Below are 22694 nucleotides of genomic sequence, written 5' to 3'. Positions count from 1 at the left end.
TTTCTCCCCCTCTGCCTCTTTCTCTCAACCCCCCTTTCTCTCTCTCTCTCTCCTTCTCCTCCCTCACTCTCTTTCTCCCTGCTTACACACTACAGCATTAGCAGGCTGTTCACAGGAGGCGCACAAACCTCCATGTTATTATCAGGCTCATATGTAGCCCATTAGACCAGTGTGTCGGCCAGAAGCTTTGTAATTGGTGAGCAGGAGGTCAGAGGGGAAACGCAGCGCAACTCATGTTGTTGGAAGATCAGGGGGCTATTTTTGGAATTAGAATGTTTTTCGAGTTAATTCTCCGATTATTTTCTATTTTGTTAAACCGTTTAAGGAATATGTAACCAATTAGACTAGAGTTTTTTTAATTCTCAAAATATGTTTGGATTCTTTAACTACAGCAAGGCAGGCTGAAAGTCTTACTGGCTTGAAAGAGGAAGGACTAGGTGTACAACAGTATCTCTATTGTGACCATGGTGATGCCACCAGGTTGATAGGTTCAACAGCCAGAACACTGTGTTTCCCACCTGTTTAGAAATGGATCCTGTGAACTTTAGATCTGTTGGTGCATAGGGCTGTTACGGTGACTGTATTACCACCACACTGGAGGTGTCGAGTCATGACCGCAGTCAAATTCCACGTGACCATTTAGTCAAGGTAACTAGGCTTCTCCAAGCTCTGATGCTGCTGATGGTCATTAGTAGCCTGCCAAACTTGCTAACTGCCAGTCCCTGATGGCCTGGTACTCAGCACTCTATTGTCCCTCTAATCACATCAATGCAAATGTTATTGAAAATCTAATCAAACACTTCATGAGAGCCCATGAGCTCCTGTTGCGCAACATTTCTATAGGCTATGCAATTGTGTGAGAAAACAGAGTTTTGATGGCCTCTATTAAAAAGAGGAGGATCCCATCAGCTTTCCATAGGCTAGGCCTACTATATTTATTTCTCAACTTTCCTAATATTAAGCACAACAAACGTCCTCCATTCGCTATTACATGCATAGATTACATGTATTTCCCCCCCCCCCCATGCCCCTGTTTCGAGACAGGTGCATGATAATGGTCCATTCTAAATTAAAACAAATTTCACACATACAGTGCATACGGAAAATATTGGGAGAACCTTCCAGAAGGACAACCATCTCTGCAGCACTCCACCAATCAGGCCTTTATGGTAGAATGGTCAGACGGAAGCCACTCCTCAGTAAAAGGCACATGACAGCCCGCTTGGAGTTTGCCAAAGGACTCTCAGACCATGAGAAACAAGATTCTCTGGTCTGATGAAACAAAGATTGAACTCTTTGGCCTGAATGCCAAGTGTCATGTCTGGAGGAAACCTGGCACCATCCCTACGGTGAAGCATGGTGGTGGCAGCATCATGCTGTGGGGATGTTTTGCAGTGGCAGGGACTGAGAGACTAGTCAGGATCGAGGGAAAGTTGAACGGAGCAAAGTACAGAGAGATTCTTAATGAAAACCTGCTCCAGAGCGCTCAGGACCTCAGACTGAGGCGAAGTCACTTTCCAACAGGATAACGACCCTAAGCACACAGCCAAGACAACGCAGGAGTGGTATCGGGAAAAGTCTCTGAATGTCCTTGAGTGGCCCAGCTAGAGCCCGGACTTGAACCTGATCTAACATCTCTGGAGAGACCTGAAAATAGCTGTGCAGCGACACTCCCCATCCAACCTGACAGAGCTTGAGAGGATCTGCAGTGAAGAATGGGAGAAACTCCCCAAATACAGGTGTGCCAAGCTTGTAGTGTCATACACAAGAAGACTCGTGGCTGTAATCGCTGCCAAAGGTGCTTCAACAAAGTACTGAGTAAAGGGTCTGAATACTTATGTAAATGTAATATTTCCATGTTTTTATTTTTAATACATTTGCTAAAATTTCTAAAAACCTGGTCTTTGTCATTATGGGGTATTGTGTGTAGATTGATGAGGGGGAAAAAAACAATTTAATCCATTTTAGAATAAGGATGTAACGTAACAAAATGTGGAAAAAGTCAAGGGGTCTGAATACTTTCCGAATGCACTGTATATTACTTATGTAAAGACAAGATTAAATCAAGAATAGTCTGATTGGTGACAATATATCACTTCTAAGTGATATATTATCACTTGTGAATGATGCCCAGCTTGTGTGCAGTAAGGCAAGAAACAGCACATGCCTTTTTTTTGGCTACTTTTTCAAATCATAGTCGCTCACCCATGTAGCCTAGCCCATAGGCCTGTATGTTTTGATAAGGTTTGTATCACAACTAAAGTGGCCAAATAACTTCTTAAAATTAAGCACATTAATCCGCTTTACAACCGGTGTAGAGGCTAACTAGCATACATAGGTCGCGCGTGAGCTTCAAGTTTGGATAAGATAATTTTCACCATAAAAATGCACCTTTTATAATAAAGCATTACATGCATCACTTTTGAGAATGGCGTTTTCCCGCTAATTGCATTTTGGAACATTCGCGCTTATAGCCTACTGCCGTGAGTGCATTGCTGCACTTACAGTGAGGAAAAAAAGTTTTTGATCCCCTACTGATTTTGTACGTTTTCCCACTGACAAAGACATGATCAGTCTATAATATAATGGTAGGTTTATTTGAACAGTGAGACAGAATAACAACAAAATGTCAAAAATGTTATAAATTGATTTGCATTTTAATGAGGGAAATAAGTATTTGACCCCTCTGCAAAACATGACTTAGTACTTGGTGGCAAAACCCTTGTTGGCAATCACAGAGGTCAGACGTTTCTTGTAGTTGGCCACCAGGTTTGCACACATCTCAGGAGGGATTTTGTCCCACTCCTCTTTGCAGATCTTCTCCAAGTCATTAAGGTTTCGAGGCTGATGTTTGGCAACTCGAACCTTCAGTTCCCTCCACAGATTTTCTATGGGATTAAGGTCTGGAGACTGGCTAGGCCACGCCAGGACCTTAATGTGCTTCTTCTTGAGCCACTCCTTTGTTGCCTTGGCCGTGTGTTTTGGGTCATTGTCATGCTGGAATACCCATCCACGACCCATTTTCAATGCCCTGGCTGAGGGAAGGAGGTTCTCACCCAAGATTTGACGGTACATGGCCCCGTCCATCGTCCCTTTGATGCAGTGAAGTTGTCCTGTCCCCTTATCAGAAAAACACCCCCAAAGCATAATGTTTCCACCTCCATGTTTGAAGGTGGGGATGGTGTTCTTGGGGTCATAGGCAGCATTTCTCCTCCTCCAAACACGGTGAGTTGAATTGATGCCAAAGACCTCGATTTTGGTCTCATCTGACCACAACACTTTCACCCAGTTCTCCTCTGAATCATTCAGATGTTCATTGGCAAACTTCAGACGGGCCTGTATATGTGCTTTCTTGAGCAGGGGGACCTTGCGGGCGCTGCAGGATTTCAGTCCTTCACGGCGTAGTGTGTTACCAATTGTTTTCTTGGTGACTATAGTCCCAGCTGCCTTGAGATCATTGACAAGATCCTCCTGTGTAGTTCTGGGCTGATTCCTCACCGTTCTCATGATCATTGCAACTCCACGAGGTGAGATCTTGCATGGAGCCCCAGGCCGAGGGAGATTGACAGTTATTTTGTGTTTCTTCCATTTGCGAATAATCGCACCAACTGTTGTCACCTTCTCACCAAGCTGCTTGGCGATGGTCTTGTAGCCCATTCCATTGTAGGTCTACAATCTTGTCCCTGACATCCTTGGAGAGCTCTTTGGTCTTGGCCATGGTGGAGAGTTTGGAATCTGATTGATTGCTTCTGTGGACAGGTGTCTTTTATACAGGTAACAAGCTGAGATTAGGAGCACTCCCTTTAAGAGTGTGCTCCTAATCTCAGCTCGTTACCTGTATAAAAGACACCTGGGAGCCAGAAATCTTTCTGATTGAGAGGGGGTCAAATACGTATTTCCCTAATTAAAATGCAAATCAATTTATAACATTATTGACATGCGTTTATATGGATTTTTATGTTGTTATTCTGTCTCTCACTGTTCAAATAAACCTACCATTCAAATTATAGACTGATCATTTTTTTGTCAGTGGGCAAACGTACAAAATCAGCAGCGGATCAAATACTTTTTTCCCTCATTGTATTATGTGAAGAAATAGCCTAATAGTTTATCAACATTTTAAGCTCAACATTCTGATCTGTTGCATCAGCCTCATTGCTTTTAAAAGGTTTTTTGATGCTAGTGGTTGCATTAATTTGGGATCTATTGCATCCCACAACTGTCCCAGACTATGTTTGGAGTATGTATTTCTCGCACAGATGACCAAGTCAGTTTTTTTACTATGGGGGATAGTAGATTGACATAGGCTAGTGCTTTTACTGTTCGTTAGGCCTACTCATCTATTTGGCTGATGAAAAGTTAATGTGGACATCTTCCAGTTCCAGCAGGTATATCTCACTGGTCATCCCCAAAGCCAACACCGCATTTGGCCGCTATTCCTTCCAGTTCTCTGCTGCAAATGACTGGAACGAACTGCAAAAATCTCTGAAGCTGGAGACACTTATCTCCCTCACTAACTTTAAGCGTCAGTTGTCAGAGCAGCTTACCGATCACTGCACCTGTACACAGCCCATCTGTAATTAGCCCACCCAACTACCTCATCCCCATATTGTTATTTACATTGTTATTTATTTTGCTCATTTGCACACCAGTATCTCTATTTGCACATCATCTTCTGCACATCTATCATTCCAGTGTTAATACTAAAATGTAATTATTTTGCACTATGGCCTATTTATTGCCTTACCTCCATAACTTACTACATTTGCACACACTGTATATAGATTTTCTATTGAGTTATTGACTGTACGTTTTGTTTTGTTTATTCCATATGTAACTCTTTGTTGTTGTTGTTTTTATCGCACTGCTTTGTTTTATCTTGGCCAGGTCGCAGTTGTAAATGAGAACTTGTTCTCAACTGGCTTACCTGGTTAAATGAAGGTGAAATAAAATAAAATAAATTAGTGGCATGTAGGCTATGCTATGCGCGGAAGCCAGAACACGCTAAATGTGTTTATGTTAATTAACGGTGAGTTACCATGAGACCGGCAGTTATTTGCTTGACAATCACCGGCTGACAAAATGTCATGACCGCCACAGCCCTATAGGTTTGAAGAGTAAATCATGCCGACGACTGGAATCTGCTGCGCTGACAAAACAAGTGACACTTTGCTACTCTCCCCAAACACCAAACCTTGTTCTTGCTCCCCTTGCGTAAGAGGAGCAAAAATAACATCTCCAATCGGTTGAGACTTTAAAGTTGAATTATACAGTTTTTCATTTTCCCAGATATCTGTCTGCCTCTTTTTCTCTCCGGTTGCGTATGAAATCTGGGCTGGACCCATATGCTGTAAGCCCCTGACAGCTCAGGCAGAGATGAAAGAGCCCGGCTCATTGGCCCTGAGATAGAGAGGGAGGCATTACCGAGCAAATGCCAGTCTAATACCCCCTATACCTCACACTACACCTGAGCTCTCCAAGCTAAACTTCTCTACTACACCCTTTCTCTCTAAACTACCCCTCCACTATTACACCCTATACACTCTCTCTCCAAGCTAACCATCCTCACACCCTCACTCTCCAAGCTGCCCCTCCAAAAAACCTTACACTTTCTCTTTCCAAGCTACCCCACCACCCTCCCACCCACTCTCTCCAAGTTAACACTCCACTATCTGCTCACCCTTCAAGATACCTTTCCAGTATGGACAACATCTCACTTGTCTTTGCAAGCCAAACCCAGTGTCCGACACACTGTCCTATTCATTCACACTATTTTACTATATGGCACCAGGCTCAGACAAATATTGATGGTCCGTAACGTTAGCACACCTATAAAAAAGTGAAACTTTGAAAGAAAACTCTGTGCAGATATATCTTATTTTGCAACTCCGACTCTGCCGTAAGAGAGTTACTCCAGATGGGCAAATGCATTCCCTTTAAGCATATTGTGTCCCCACTGAGTTCTGAAACCTATGAACTCTCTCTTTCTTCTCCCAATATCATCTGAAGAGATTCTAGGGAGAACTATTCAGTTGTTATTGGGGTTATCAAACTCCCATGAGACTGAATGATAATCCTTCTTCTCATAGGTTCTGAATAAACTTTGATTTGATTTGAAGGCATCTGCATCATCACAAGTCTTCCCTTCCCTCGTCTGCTCCCTCGTGTCTCAACTGTCCCTCTTATCTATACTAAACAAAAATATAAACCCAACATGTAAATTGTTGGTTTCATGAGCTAAAATAAAAGATCCCAGAAATGTTCCATATGCACTAAAAGCTTATTTCACTCAGATTTTGCGCACAAGTTTTGTCACACAACACAATGCCTCAGATGTCTCAAGTTTTGAGGGAGCGTACAATTGGCATGCTGACCGCAGGACTGTCCACCAGCACTGTTGGCAGAGAATTGAATGTTAATTTCTCTACCATAAGCCGCCTCAAACTTCATTTTAGAGAATTTGGCAGTACGTCCAACCGGCCTCACAACCGCAACCATGTGTAACTACGGCAGCCCAGGACCTCCACATCCGGCTTCTTCACCTGCGGGATCGTCTGAGACCAGCCACCCGGACAGCTGATGAAACTGAGGAGTATTTCTGTCTGTAATAAAGCCCTTTTGTGGGGGAAAACGAATTCTGATTGGCTGGGCCTGGCTCCCCAGTGGGTGGTCCTATGCCCACCCATGGCTGCATCCATTCCCAGTCATGTGAAATCCATAGATTAGTGCCTAATGAATTTTTTTCAATTGACTGATTTCCTTATATAAACTGTAACTTAGTAAAATCGTTGAAATTGTTGAATGTTGCATTTTATATTTTTGTTCAGTATACTTTCTAAACTGCCTGGTCACTGTGCAGATGCTTTTATTTGAAGGAACTGTTTGTGAACCCTCAACTTTGGGGTTGTGCCTAGTTTCCTAGCACAATTCTCCAAACAATTGCGCCCTCTGAACCCTATATACAAGCTAATCTTCTCACAGCCCCCAATCGCAACAGGACAGGTTTCTTCTTGTGCTTCTAATTTAATTCTTGCTTATCAATTCCCATGTCACCACGCCCCCAGCGCAAAGCGAACACTCTACACTCATCAGCACACTCTAGCTTTAAATCCTAAACGCTGCATTCAAGATGGGATGAACTTTTCAACTCAGGGATTACACATTTACTTTACTGAAAACGTGTTCCTCCTTGACTGTAAAGCAACTTACATGCGAGAGTGGATCCCCTGGTGTTAAAGCTGATGTTAAGTGTTTGCCAAAGAACGCATCCATAGTCCAAGTGCTTAGGTCAGACGAAATAGGCCTACTCACTGTTGTTATGTGGTGCACATGTTATCCAGCACAAAAACGGTTATACACTGAATATACCAAACATTAGGAACACCTTCCTAATATTGAGTCACCACCCCCTTTTTGCCCTCAGAACAGCCTGCATTTTTCAGGGCATGGACACAAGGTGTCTAAAGCTTCCACAGGGATTCTGGTCCATGTTGACTCCAATGCTTCCCACAGTTGTGTCAAGGTTGCTGGATGTCCTTTGGGTGGTGGACCATTCTTGATACACACGGGAAACTGTTGAGCGTGAAAAACCCATCAGCTCTGTAGTTCTTGACACAAACCGGTCTGCCTGGCACATACTACTGTACCCCGTTCAAAGATACTTAAATATTTTGTCTTGCCCATTCACTCTCTGAATGGCACACATACACAATCCATGTCTCAATTGTCTCAAGGCTTAAAAATCCTTCTTTACTTTTGATTCATTTAGCAGACACTCTTATCCAGAGCGACTTACAGTTAGTGAGTGCATACATTTTCATACTGGCCCCCCGTGGGAAACAAACCCACAACCCTGGCGTTGCAAGCGCCATGCTCTACCAACTGAGCTACAGTCTTTAACCTGTCTCATCACCTTCATCTACACTTATTGAAGTGGATTTAACAAGTGACATCAATAAGGGATCATAGACTGATCAGGTGAATCCAGGTGAAAGCTATGTCATGGAAAGAGTTCTTAATGTTTGGTATACTCAGTGTTTGGCCCAACCATTGGTTTTAAAGAGAGGGTGTGAAATGGCAGCTTAGCCTCTGTGCCCCTCATATATAATCACTGTGAACAAAATCACAAAGCAGAGCCCAATCAATACCGCTACCTGGCAGCAAGTCAAGTGCTGAAGAGGGCCGGGCAGGGTAAAGATGGAAAGAAAGCACCAGCAGCACTGCTACTTCTAACGCAGCAGAATCAATGGGAACTGTTCTGAAACAGTTGGCTGCACTGCAAGCTTTCCAGCTCAGTGCTGAGGACATGTTGAAAGGCGGGGTGTATTCAGAGGATGACAACATGTCTATTGTATTTCTGCCAGTGAGTGGTGGAAGGCTTTATCTCCCTCACCAAACCTTGGGCCTTTGTCCTCCTGGGAGGCCCATGCCAACTAGTTGGGCAGTTAAACTCTCCCTTAAAAAAGACATAAAGTTTATTAAGTCAATTAAGGCTATTAAAGCAATGTCAGACAAATTAAGGCTGCTTCACCGAGCTCCCCAAAGGCCGCTGTCAACTGCATAACCCACTTAGCATCAGAAGGCTCCTCAAGCAGGTCGAAGTGTGTGCTGGCTTACCACTTCAGTTCAGTTTGCACTGTGCTTACTGAGGAGGGAACATGCCCAGTGCCCAACCCGAACAATAGACTTCTACAAAAAATTGACCAGCCACTATGGTGGCACTAGATAGTCTGCACTCTGCATGTAACATATACAGATATGCTACATGATGCATGCCATTGAGAGAGTGCCTTTTCTTGACCAACCCCTCTCTTGACGATGGCACCCCCACCATAACAGAACACCAAATGCAATGCATTCGGAAAGTATTCAGACCCCTTCCCTTTTTCCACATTTTGTTACATTACAGCCTTATTCTAAAATGGATTAAATACAAAATGTTCCTCATACATTTTTGCAAATGTATTAAAAATAAAAAACAGAAACCTTATTTACATAAGTATTCAGACCCTTTGCTGTGAGACTCTAAATTGACCTCAGGTGCATCCTGTTTCTATTGATCATCCTTGATGTTTCTACAACTTGATTGGACTCCACTTGTGCTAAATTCAATTGATTGGACATGATTTGGAAAGGCACAAACCTGTCTATATAAGGTCCCACAGTTGACAGTGGATGTCAGAGCAAAAACCAAGCCATGAGCTTGAAGGAATTGTCCATAGAGCTCCGAGACAGGATTGTGTCGAGGCACAGATCTGGGGAAGGGTACAAAAAATGTCTGCAGCATTGAAGGTTCCCAAGAACACAGTGGCCTCCATCAATCTTAAATGGAAGAAGTTTGGAACCACCAAGACTCTTCCTAGAGCTGGCCGCCCAACAAAACTGAGCAATCGGGGGAGAAGGGCCTTGGTCAGGGAGGTGACCAAGAACCAGATGGTCACTCTGACAGAGCTCTAGAGTTCCTCTGTGGAGATAGGAGAACCTTCCAGAAGGACAACCATCTCTGCAGCACTCCACCAATCAGGCCTTTATGGTAGAGTGGCCAGACGGAAGCCACTCCTCAGTAAAAGGCACATGACAGCCCGCTTGGAGTTTGCCAAAAGGCACCTAAAGAACTCAGACCATGAGAAACAAGATTCTCTGGTCTGAAACCAAGATTGAACTCTTTGGCCTGAATGCCAAGCGTCAAGTCTGGAGGAAACCTGGCAACATCCCTACGGTAAAGCATGGTGGTGGCAGCATCATGCTGTGGGGGTGTTTTTCAGCGGCAGGGACTGGAAGACTAGTCAGGATCAAGGGAAAGATGAACGGAGCAAAGTACAGAGAGATCCTTGATGAAAACCTGCTCCAGAGCACTCAGGACCTCAGACTGCGGCGAAGGTTCACCTTCCAACAGGACAACGACCCTAAGCACACAGCCAAGACAACGCAGGAGTGGCTTCGGGACAAGTCTCTGAATGTCCTTGAGTGGCCCAGCCAGAGCCCAGACTTGAACCTGATCTAACATCTCTGGAGAGACCTGAAAATAGCTGTACAGCGACACTCCCCATCCAACCTGACAGAGCTTGAGAGGATCTGCAGAGAAGAATGGGAGAAACGCCCCAAATACAGGTGTCCCAAGCTTGAAGTGTCTTACCCAAGAAGACTCCAGGCTGTAATCGCTGCCAAAGGTGCTTCAACAAAGTTCTGAGTAAAGGGTCTGAATACTTATGTAAATGAGATATATCCGGTTTGTAATAAAAATAATAAATCTAAAAACCTTTTTTCTTTGTCATTATGTGTTATTGTGTGTAGATTGATGAGGGGGGGGACGATTTAATCCATTTTAGAATAAGGCTGTAAGGTAACAAAATGTGGAAAGGTCAAGGGGTCTGAATACTTTCCAAATGCACTCAAGATTGTGTATTTGGGGAAGTGAGAGTGTTTGAATGTCTTTTGGACGATGGACAAGGCCCACTCAGTCGTGACACTCTCCAAATCTTCATCTTCATGGACGGACCATTCTCTTCTCACGAAGACTACAAGTTCAGAACCGACTCCTCCTCAGCTGCCAATGACAGCGAGGTGGCACCGTTAGATTATGGAGAAGGGTGCTATCGCAGCAAGACGAGTTCTCTCTCTTCTCCTGTTCTCTCCTCTCCTCCTCCCCATCTGCCTAATCCCCTCGCCTCACTCACTTACACTTGTAATTCCCAGCCAGATCCACCGGAGTGAAAGCAACGATTTGAGTCGCCAGCGACAGGGTGGATAAGTTGAACGGAATCCTGAGTGAAGGCACATTTTTAGCACGACTCGCTATTCTCGACTTCGGCTGGCAACTTTAAATCATGGTTAAGCCGTTCGCCAGTTAACGTAGAAATCCGCTCAATAAAAAAGCAACCGTGTTCTGAAAGGGTGGCGGCCGTGTTTTTTAATTGTTGAGATTCTCCCTTTTCATCCTTTTTTACGTTTCATCATCTATTGATATGGTAATATCATAACAAGATTAGTTTTGTTTGGTCTAATTAATCAAAACCCTGAATGTCTCTAATGGGGCAAAACGCAAAATAATCAATTAACACAGAAATGTAAATTATGTAAGATAATAGACTGTCTGCTGTTTGTACTTTCGGGACTATACCAGACTGTTTGAAAATAATAGAAATTACAGTGGCTGAGATGTTGCCTCCAAAATGTGATAGGAGTGGTAAAGCCTTTGGGGTTTGCTCTTAGCACGTTGTCACTCAGCCAAGAGAGAAATATTTGGAAGATTTGAATGAACCAGAATTTTTATAATAAGACGTTTTGATCAAAAATTCCGTCTCTCGCCCCATTATTGAGGATGGCTCCTTTTATCTCACTTTGAGATGAGGGTTGAAGAGAATCAGATGAAGAGAGAGAGAGAGAGAGAGGGAGAAAAAGTGTGAGAGCGAGAAAGAGAGTGCAGCCCCAACGCTTCAGCCTCAACGTTAACTCAGTCCACACTCAGGTGTTCTATATGATAAACCATCACCACTCAGATATCAAAGTTCTCTCACTTCCAATTGTTCTCCTTTAAAGGCGCGACTAATGACTAAGTCATTCTGTTCAAAGTCTCCTCCTGTAAATCTAACCGCCCCTCAGATATGCATAACCACTTTGTCAAATATTTGCTATTTTAACACACTGATTTGACCTGATAGGAACCCTTTAAAGTCAGACTAAGAAAGGCGAAGATGACTGAAACTGTCAAGATAAAAGTTCTGGGGTAATAATGAGTAATGGGTATCACATTGAATTGCTTCTCTTCTATCACTCAGTGGCCCGTAACTATAGTGCTGTCTTTTAGAAGATGGACAAAGAGAATGTACATAGGAAAGGAGATATGCTGACATGAGGATTGCCGATGCCCTGGAGCACTCAAACATCTGCCCGGGCAAAACTGCCCCTCTGTCCTCTGCCCAGGTGTGCCATGAAAGCACCTGAGAGAGAGAGAGAGAGGAAGGATCTCCTCAGCGGTTGGCTGGCCGTATAAAATAAAATCAAGCTTTATTTATACAGCACATTTCAGACATGGAATGCAACGCAATGTTCTTAACAGGAAAAAATAATAAAAAAACAATTAAAAGAAAAGCTGAAATATTTACTACGCAACAAACCTAAGATAAAAAACAAAAGAATGACAAAAACTGAATGACTAAAAAGCACCTAAGGAAAAGCAAAGCTAAAAATTTGTTTTAAAATCTATTTTAAAAATGTCCACAGTTTCGGCCCCCCTCAGGTTTTCTGGCAGGCTATTCAAGAGGCTGGGGGCATAATAACGAAAGGCTGCCTCCATGCCTCTTGGTCCTAGGCTTTGGGATAGTTAAAAGGCCAGTGCCAGAGGACCTGAGGGACCTACTGGGTACATATCTTAACTTTAAAGCATGTCTGACATGTATTGGGGTGCACAATCGGGAATTGATTTAAAAACCAATAGAAGAATCTTAAAATGAATTCTAAAACTCAGAGGCAGCCATTGTAGAGACCTTAAATCCGGTGTAATGTGTGCTCTCCGTTTGGTCTTGGTCAGTAGCCGTGCTGCAGCATTCTGTATGTTTTGCTGTTGACCAATGGCTTTCTTGGGTAGACCAGACAGGACAGCATTATGGTAGTAATAAAAGCATGGATGAGTCTCTGTATCAGCCTGAGAGAGAAACGACCGTACCTTGGTAATGTTCCTCAGGTGATAAAAAGCTATTTTGGTCACATTCCTAATTTGTGATATGAAATTTAGTTCAGAATCTAAAATAACACATAGGTTTTTTACCTGGTGTTTTATCTTTATTGTCCGTGAATTAAAATGTGCAGCCAGATTTTCTCTCTGCTTTGGCTCCAACAATAAGTACCTTCTTGTCTTGATTTAGCTGGAGGACGTAGTGAGCCATCCAAGTATATAAATCACTAATACAGTTTAATAATTTATCAGTGGAGTTAAAATCCTCTGGTATCTGGTATCTTGTCATGTTCACCTCACGCTTCATCCCCCATCTCATCTCCCCCCATACTGTCATGGGATAGAGGAAACAACTGTAACAGTAACCTGCATGCACATACACACGTCTGTCAGTCCACTGTAGTGTACTGTATTAAGCTTTGTCTATGCTCAAGTAGCCATTTTTTCAGACAAACCTGCCTATTGTCTGCAGGAGGCCTCTACAGACGGCAGCTCAAAACACAATTCTGTGTTTACTTTCATGATTTGTTGACCAGCCTCCCTGCTACGCCCTACACAATGTCAGACCGTGTCAAAAGAAACGAACGTGGACGAAAACGATGTTGAGTGGCAGGCTAGGAAATGAGAGAGTGCATCCCCAGGATCCCTGAAGAGAAAGAGTGAGTGAGTAAGGGAGGGAGTCGGACCCTGCAGCGGCAGGCAGGCTAAGCTGTCAGAGGAGCGGAAGGCGAAGCTGTTCTCTCTCAGATTTGGCCGACCAGTCAGAACTGTCAGAGCCATCCATCACCTTCCATCAGCAGTGGGATCATTCATAGACCTACAGCTCTGAAATATGAGTGTTAAAAACATATTCCACTGTCTTCTCTTCCGTTTCTCTCCCAACTGTATTTAAATGTTACGCCACAAGCATTTCGTTACATCCGCAATAACTTCTGCTAAAAATGTATATGTGACCAATACGATTTGATTTCAAGGTTGGAATACCAGTTAATTCATATATTTTTTTTTTTAACGGATTTCTGATTTGTTTGTTGGTATTTAATATCTCACAAAAATCCATATATATACAGTATATAGAGGGATCACTGCATGTTTGTGACATTGCATTGTGTGCAACAGTGCTTATGTATGACTCAACAGTATATCAGAGGCTTACAGCCTGCTGTGTGCTCAAGTCTCATGCCTGAACTGAAATTCCAAAGATTTGCTGATAGATCTCTCAACTCATAGAAGATAAAGGACGTCTTTATTTAAAGAGTCGCTGGTGGGGTTGATGAGGTGCATCCCATGTAGTACAGTACACACTCCTCCCTCCCAGTGACTCAAAGTGAAAGCCTGGTGGCAAAAGAGAGAGAAGAACCCCCTAGACACACACTGGAACAGTTCCAAATGTTCCAATCCGGAATATCTTCAAGGACAATCAGCTAAATAGTTTACATTAAGAGGGGCTGTGTGAAATCGATTGCTGAAGGTGTTATCTGCGCTCGCAAAAATGTCTGGTAATTAGTCACAGCTAAAGGAGCATTAGTGAGAGAGCGAAATGGATTTAATCTTAATATATTTTCACTGCACTGCAGATACAGTAGCTCCTGAGTGTCTGTCTCTCTCTCTCTGCATGCTATCTTCTGATAGCTAGTCAGACCACTATCCTGATGCATAGCTAGCTAGACTTCTCCAACGCTGATGCTAAGCCTGGGCCTGACTTAAGCCCTATAAGGACACTGTTGGCAGGTGTGCTTTTGGAGTAGCTTAGGCTCTGCCATTATTAGTTTGTGCATAAACGTCAGCAATAAGGCACTTGAGTAAACCGCAGCTGTTGACTTTGAGATTGGATTTGTGTATTCAAAGGTAATCTGCAGGCAAACTGGCTGTGAGTGACTGACTTTGGCCAGATGTGTGTGTTTAGAGATTAAACTACTGCAGGGATTGATAAAGTCAGCCAATCAGCTCTCCTTGTTCAAAAACAAAAGGAAAATCCTCCCGTGAGAAACTACCGTATGTTCTTTCAGTTGAGGCTCTTGAACCTAATGCCCCTTCCAAAGCTTTTCAGAGGCATCTTATCAACCAACCACCACTGTTTAAATACTTGTATGGCTACAGCTTGTTTGATGGGCTCTGACAATGTAATTTCATGTGCTTTATTACAGAAGCTCAAACAGAAGAACCAACAGCTGAAGCAGATAATGGACCAGCTCAGAAACCTCATCTGGGAGATAAACTCCATGCTGGCTGTTAGGAGTTGAACAGCAAACACGGCGACACAGTGACACACAGGCGCAGGCGGGCGCGCGCACACACACACACACACACAGACTGGAAGACATGGTTGTTAACTGGATATCTGACAGGCTCCCTCTGAGGCTGTACTTTAGAAATGCGGGCTTTCACAATATCCCACCCTCAGTCCCACAAGAAGAGCTGGGAGAGAAGAAGAGGGAGGAAGAAAGCAAAGAAGAATGGAGAGAAGTCGTGCGATGGGGAAATGCTGATATACACTGACCGGCCAATTTATTTAGCAACGGGTCGGACCCCCCTTTGCCTCCAGAACAGCCTGAATTCTTCAGTGTATTCTACAAGGTTGCTGCAGATTGAATGGCGGTACATTCATGCTGTGAACAGCCCGTTCCATCTCATCCCAAGGATGCTCTATTGGGTTGAGGTCTGGGGACTGCGCAGGCCACTCAAGTAAACTGAATGCCGTTCTGCACACCACTGTTGTACTATGCTGTTATTTGTCTGTTTGTGGCCCGCCTGTCAGCTTGCACGATTCTTGCCATTATCCTTCGACCTCTCTCATCAACAAGCTGTTTTCGCCCACAGGACTGCCGCTGACTGGATGTTTTTGGTTTGTCACACCATTCGCACTAATCCCTAGACAATGTGTCCGTTTCTGAGATACTGGATCCAGCGCTCCTGGCACAGCCGATCATACCACGCTCAAAGTTGCTAAGGTTTTGCCCATTTTAACTGAATGCCTCGATGCCTGTGTGCCTGCTTTATATAGCAAGCCACGGCCACGTGACTTACTGTCTGTAGGAGCGATCCATTTTTGTGAACAGGGTGGTGTACCTAATAAACTGGCCGATGAGTGTAGTTGTCGCCTACAATATGGTTATTGTATATCCTAAGATATTTGACAAATAATACATTTACCCATTTAGAGGGGTTTTGAAGTTCGATTTCCTTCAATATGTTTTTATACATTCCTAAACCATTTTAGCTAAAAGGATAAACAGGGCAACATTTTCGTGGTGCAGAAGAGCACAGATCTGTGCAAAAATACCATAAAACAAATCATAATAGGGCACATTGTTGAAAGAAAGTTTCAAATTAAATCACTGCCAGATTGAGGTTTGCGGTATATTTCCCCACACAGATCTGTTCTCTTTTGCACCATGAAAATGGTACAGTGTGGTAAAACGAAGAGGGAGTTTTGTGTATTGTATTGCTTCTGCTTTTCATGTGTGGTTGGCTGCTTGATGTAGAAGTGTCAATGCAGTATCTTCTAGACTTTATGATCATCACAATGTCTCATTAACTTTAGTAATTCTATGGCACTATAAATCCTGCTGTGATTTAGGCTAACACGGTTTCTTTCTGTACTATTTTTATATCTGTGGGGCTCACTGCTCACAGCCGGATCAAGTAGGGAAGTCACAATGTGGTCTTTTTGGATTGTCCCCAGGCTTTAAAAGCTTTTTTTAATTACAGACAGAAACAGTGCCGGCCCAGCCAATAAGAGACATAAGCAGTCGATTAGGGCCCCGTTGCTGCTAGGGGCCCCCGACCCTTGGATTGAATCACGGTGTTATGATATGGGGCGGCAGGTAGCTTAGTGGGTAAGAGTGTTGTGCCAGTAACTGAAAGGTCGCTGGTTCTAATCCCCGAGCCGACTAGGTGAAAAATCTGTCAATGTGCCCTTAAGCAAGGCGCTTAACCCTAATTGCTCCTGTTAGTCGCTCTGGATAAGAGCGTCTGCTAAATGACTAAAATGTAAATGTAATGATACTGATGATTTTTCGGGACAGATTGTTTTTTACATAGCTGATGGTTTCTATGGTTGTGGCTAGATGGAATAGGCCTACAGATCCAGCTAGTTGTCTCATCGGGGACAACAGTTGACTACTAGTATTTTAGCTAAGCCTAACCCTTTTCCTAAGTAGCCAAGCGGCCGGTTAGCTCAGTTGGCTAGAGCGTGGTGCTAATAACGCCAAGGTCGCGGGTTCGATCCCCGTACTGGCCATGAGGCTCCTTTTGACAGCCACTTGCGTGTATCCACATGGGTGCCAAAGACATAGTTCCAGGGACCTGCCGAAATAGCTCAGTTGGGAGAGCGTTAGACTGAAGATCTAAAGGTCCCTGGTTCAATCCCGGGTTTCGGCATATGAGTTTGATCTTAGTGCTTGCACTGCATGTAGAATATGCTTTGTTTGTGGGCCTCAATCTTGCTGGGTGCTAGCTCATGTGATTGTCCTCAGAAAGTAAGAAATGTCCTTCTTTTTAGGCTGACATTGTGACATCAGCGATACAAAAAAGTATGTCGTCTTAACTTCAGGTTGTATTCAATCCGTATAGCGGAAGATCTGCGTTAAAATGTAAGGGTAATTTCTGATTGAGTCGACGTGCCGCGTTTACCGTGAATGCAGTCTCCGCACCGCAAACGCGGGAACATTGCCTTTACATTTTTATTGAGCTATAACGCAGGTAAGGATAATTAACGTAGAAGTTTTGGAGAATGAGGGGCTGGCTAGATTCAATCCATATTGCAGAAATATATAATGCGGAGCTTCCTCGATATTTCTGCAATATGGATTGAATCTAGCCCCTCATTCTCCAAAACTTCTACGTTAATTATCCTTACCTGCTTTGTTAGTTCTCCTAACCTACTATGTAAACAAATCATCAGTATCACCACAATGGCCTCAATGATGTTCTGAGGGAAGCTCCGCCTCAAGGGCAAAACGAATGTGATTGGTTGGATGAAAGCTCAGTGGGCAGAGCTTAGATTGACACGTCTGGGTGGCGTTTACAGTTGAGTCATGTAAAAAAAGGCCTTACGGGTGGTAGGTTGGAGGGCGTTACATGCAGGTTGCGACCTACTAGGTCGCCAGTTCAAATCCTGATTGCGACTTTTGTTTTCCAACCTTACCTATCGTTCTTAACTAATTACATTTCTAATCTATTGACTTAAGTTTCTGACTGAACAGCTTTAAATATGTGAAAATACCAGAGGATAGGGACCAGAAGGTCACAGGTTCGAATCTTGCCGATCAATGCCCTTTCTCAAAAAAGGTATATTGTTGCCTTTCCCTAGCAAATAATTCTCACCCTCAACACCCAAACCATCTTTCAACTCTTGTTAGTGGGGTTGGAGAATATTTGCTAAAGTCTTTGATTGGGATTTCTATTCGATGGGTGAATCTAAATTGTTGCTCCCTGATTCCCAACTCATTGCCTCCTCCTCAAAATGCATTAGAAGAGAAGATCCAAGGGCAGGAACCTCAGATATTCAAGGAAATATAATTGAGATTCACGCCGACCCATTCCCAAAATATTGTTGTTCCAGTTAATATCGTAAAAATGCCAAATCAAAAATATAAAATGTATAAATCAAGGAGAGTTGATGAGCCAAAGTAATGGATAGTCCAGTGTGCTAGTGCACGGTGCCTGCTACATCAGGGATGTGGCTTTGATTCCTAGAAGAGCCACATATAAGCTTGGGCATAGCCAAAGGTTGACCACACAAAAATGAACCATGAATAGGCAAGGAGAACACAATTCAAAAGCTCAGAAGGCAGGTTTCAGGCAAAATAAAGGCTTTTCATTACAAACAATGCAGTAATGACAAGCTCTCATTACCTGTAGAGCACGGGGTTCTGGGCCTTGTAGTCTTTACCACGATGGCCATCTTAAGGCAGACCCCCTGTGGATCCCGGATAGCATGGACCGTAGGTGGAGGGGCTTGTTACATCAAGTATGTGTGTGGTAGTGCAACAATATGACAGACAGGGGCTTTAAGCAATTACAATAGTACTTTAATAAGAATGTTATACATGGTTACAGGGAATAACAAACTGGAAAATGCATTAAAAAACTACTAGTCAGGAATGTGGGGTAGTAGCCCAGGTAGTCTTCTTACAGTCACTCAATAAACCTGTCACATTTTTTTTAGATTGCTAGGCAAGTTAGTCTAGCCAGCTATCTAAACTTAAAGACCGAATTACCAACCAGGTAAGTAGGGGACGTGCCCAGGGGCCCTGACCTCCAAGAGGCCCCCATTGATTTTGTTAGTCACTCTCACTCAGATGTCATATGAAAATGGCATAAGTCATGGCAAAATGTGTAGAATTGCAGGAAATTAAAAAAGCTTGCACATTTTTCTCTCCGTCGCCAAGAGGGCAGCACTAAAAACTTTTACCAGCAAGGTTGTTGTTTTTTGCCCATAAGGCTTGGGCTGGCCCTTGGCGGAAAGGAGGAGACTGGGCATGCCGCGGGCTATCAGGGCTCAGATATTAATATCAATATCAGCTTCAGATACGAATCCGATAAATAATTTAGAAGATGGTTGGGGTCGTATACAAGTTGTGTTATGAGGTTATTGTCCTCAGGGAGATGGTAGAGGACATAGCATGCATCCCAAATGGCACCCTGTTCCTGATATAGTGCACTACTTTTGACCAGAGCCTATGGGTCTCCGGTCAAAAGCAGTGCATTATGTAGGGAATATGGTGCCATTTGGGATGCACCCATAGCGAGGCAAGCAAAGATGCTCCTGCCACAGAGTAAAAATCAATCGCTGGATAGTGGATCATAATTCCTCTTCAATGGTATAATTCTGACCTGGTTATGTTTGAGGACAATTGTAAAGGACTATCATTGTATGGTACACAAGGAATACATTCTCATTCAGTTCAATGAAAGTACAGTATATTGATTTGTATGTTTATTGTAATCATGGGCCTCCTTGTTTCTGCACCATTAAAAACAAAAAATGTGCCTCGACATTACTATGCTTATGTTAAACAGTAGGCTACACGTCGCATCAAAGCAATGAAGACACACTCACGCATCTATGATCTTTTTTTTTTTTTTTTTTATATATATAAATCATTCTTACAAAATGTGCATTTCTTTCATTTATTACCTCTATAAAAGTAATTTGTTAATTACAAGGTAGGAGGGAGGAAGGCATGACAGCTGGAAATTAAGTCATTAAAAATAGCTTGTCTGTTTGTGATACAGTTAAGTACTGATAAATAATTCCATAGAAAAAGTGGTCATGCAGGCGCGTTGTTGGTAGTCGCCACAGTTTAGTATCCAACAGCGAGAACAGAGGTGTCATGGATGAAACAAAGCGGTGATGAAACTCCAGTGTATGTCGAGATTAACGAGACCCCTATATGGTGCTCCTCTTCTGACTGACTGATGGTCAAAATGGCAGTCTGTGTGTTATCATGAGCTCACAAAGCATTTTATAAAAAAAGGCACAATCAAGGACAAAACCATCCTGCACATCCAACCAACCACACTGATAGAGGCCATGCATTGCTAAACCATAGAATGTCTGGTATCCTATGGTATTATGGAAGGATATGTTTAACTGAGACATCTAGAGTTGTATTACAAGGTCATATGTCTATTTCGTTCAACATTACCGTTTTGAGTTGACTATATTTGTTCCAGATATGGTCAGAGAATTGCCAGTTTCCCCAGAACCATCAATGAGTATGCAGACGTGGACAGTGACATATTACGGTGAATCTGAGAAGACACATATTACAGCAACAAAAGAAAACCCTCGATCTGTTACAAGAGACCCAGCTGTATATCGGTTTCCAAATAGTCTGGTTGCTTTTGCAATACAGTTCACATAGAATCTAAATGCTCACAGCAAATCTAATTCTTGATTATTGGTTTCATCTTGTCTCCATGGTGATTCCAAATTAAATTACATGGAAACTCAGAAAATGTATTTCTATAATGGTTGCCATTGCTCTAGAAGATTTTAAAAGCAATAGGGATGTTTTTATTCAGTGGAAATGAAAAAATATATATTGACAACAATGTGAGAAAAATAAAATGTACAACTTACAAAATCAGAATCTTTTTGCTCATCAACTGTTCCCTCAGCCACGAAATCCTGTTATTTTCCCCTGTCATTTCATACTATACACTGTCTGGTTTTGCTCACATATGAAAATAAATATACATGTTTATGTACAGAAATGACAGTCAAGATCTTCTGAAATGTCTCTGGTTTCGCCCGTGAAGTCAATGTGCAAGGCTGGGGACTTTCTCTTTTGAGATGATCTAACAACAAGTACAGACAATCATAGATAGAAGGCTTGACATTAATTCAAACAAAGATGGTTTACTGAAATTCAAACGCTTTTCATAATCATTGAGATGCATGTCTAGTGCCAAGAGATCAAAGGCTTGCTTGCTGTAAGTCAGCATCAAATATAACGTAAATCTCTCTTGGCCAATATCAAATCATACAAGTTCATTCCAAACTCTCCCAGAGTACATTTCCAGAAAGAAGATACAAACATATGCAAAAATGTAGTGAAAAACTATATGCTGACAATATACCAGCTTTGAAACTGTACTAAATCTAACTGTACTGTAGTATTACATGTTGATGATGATAATATCATATATGATGACATAGTGAGAATGGCAAGAGTGGATAGCTCAGGCCCACTGATGACAATATCAACTCATTGGCCATGTATAAACCTAGTGGACACCGACCATCATTGATTGTATCCTGATATGAAAACAAAATGAATGTGAAGGAGTCTATAACGACCTCAATAAGAAATGACGCAGATTCAACGAAGGGGGGGGAGAAGAAAATGGATAGTTGAGCTTTGGCTCACAGCTGACACACTATGGCCGGTTTCCCAGAGTCAGATACAGCATAGTCCTGAACTAAAATTAACTTTCAATGGAACATCACTGAGAAAATGTTTTTGTCCAGGACTAGGTTCAATCCGTGTCCGGGAAACTGGCCCTTTAAGTTCAGTCACCTTCACAATTAAAGGCCACTAAAGCACACTACACTCCTTCAAGTCTTTAGACATTCAAGTACCTGTCCGAGTGGACTGGCAGGGCTCTGGTGTGGTACAAAGGCAAAAGCCACTTCACAATAGGATATCACTATACAGCCATGAGCTTCCACAATTATTGAAGCCATTTCCTTGAAATTGATCAATAAAATAAAGTATCCAGGTTTTTCTATTCGACCACAATACACCTGTTACCACTGACTGGCAAAAACTAATTGTCAGGACAAATGTAGTTGAGCTGGGATGAGTTAGTATTGTGAGTACAACAGCATCACAGGAAGACTTGGCGCAACAGAAATGATGGACAAAGAGGGTACTGAAGAACATTACAATGACAAGGCTAGGTGAGGGGGAGCTGGTTGTCCTTTCACTGTAAGCCTAGAGCCAAAGGGTCAAGGTTGTGGGTCACTGCATTCAGAGCAGAGTCCGACATGATGGGAAATATAGAGACAGAAGGTTTCATCAAGGGCTGCTCCCCAGGGAAACCAACACTTCAAATGAAATGGCTTTCTCTAATTGAACACAAAACATGTCTCCTGACGTATGGTGTAGGAGATGGCTATGTCTATCGAATAGCTTTGAGGCTTGTATTTCACCAACATCATTATAATGTGGTGAATCTAGGAAGAATAACAAATATTACAGAGGCCATTTCAACTATATAGCATCTTCTACTGCTTTCGATATCGATTTATGGAAAATATGTGCAATAAGCAATTTAAAAAGGCAGCACTAATGCAACAGTCGCGTTTCACATTTACATTTCCGAAATCTCTTAACACTCCTGTGGAAATGACGCAGGCAACTAAAGAACTGTTTAGGTTCTAAATTTAGCATGCACTCCTTCTGCCATGGTAGTGCTCCTAAGCAATAAAGGGGAAATAAATGGGTGAAAAGGGTTTGGTTTAGAAGGCAGTGTTCTGCTCCATTTCATCCAGAAATGTTCATTT

The 22694-nt window shown here is 42.7% G+C and overlaps 1 protein-coding gene across 1 annotated transcript in view; it reads left to right on the top strand.

The window, feature by feature from the left end:
- Nucleotides 1-15766, top strand: part of med30 (mediator complex subunit 30) — a 35647-nt gene extending 19881 nt beyond the window's left edge. Inside the window, exon 5 of the mRNA XM_084158593.1 lies at nt 14821-15766. Within this exon, the coding sequence (XP_084014719.1) occupies nt 14821-14916 (96 nt within the window). The 3' untranslated portion in view covers nt 14917-15766. The remainder of the gene's footprint in view (nt 1-14820) is intronic.
- The last annotated feature ends 6928 nt before the right edge of the window (nt 15767-22694 follow it).

This window comes from Coregonus lavaretus (assembly GCF_964263955.1).
Source record: "Coregonus lavaretus genome assembly, chromosome: 3".
NCBI lineage: Eukaryota > Metazoa > Chordata > Actinopteri > Salmoniformes > Salmonidae > Coregonus > Coregonus lavaretus.
Note: the sequence above shows the minus strand (reverse complement) of the source record. Positions and strands in the feature narration are given on the sequence as shown.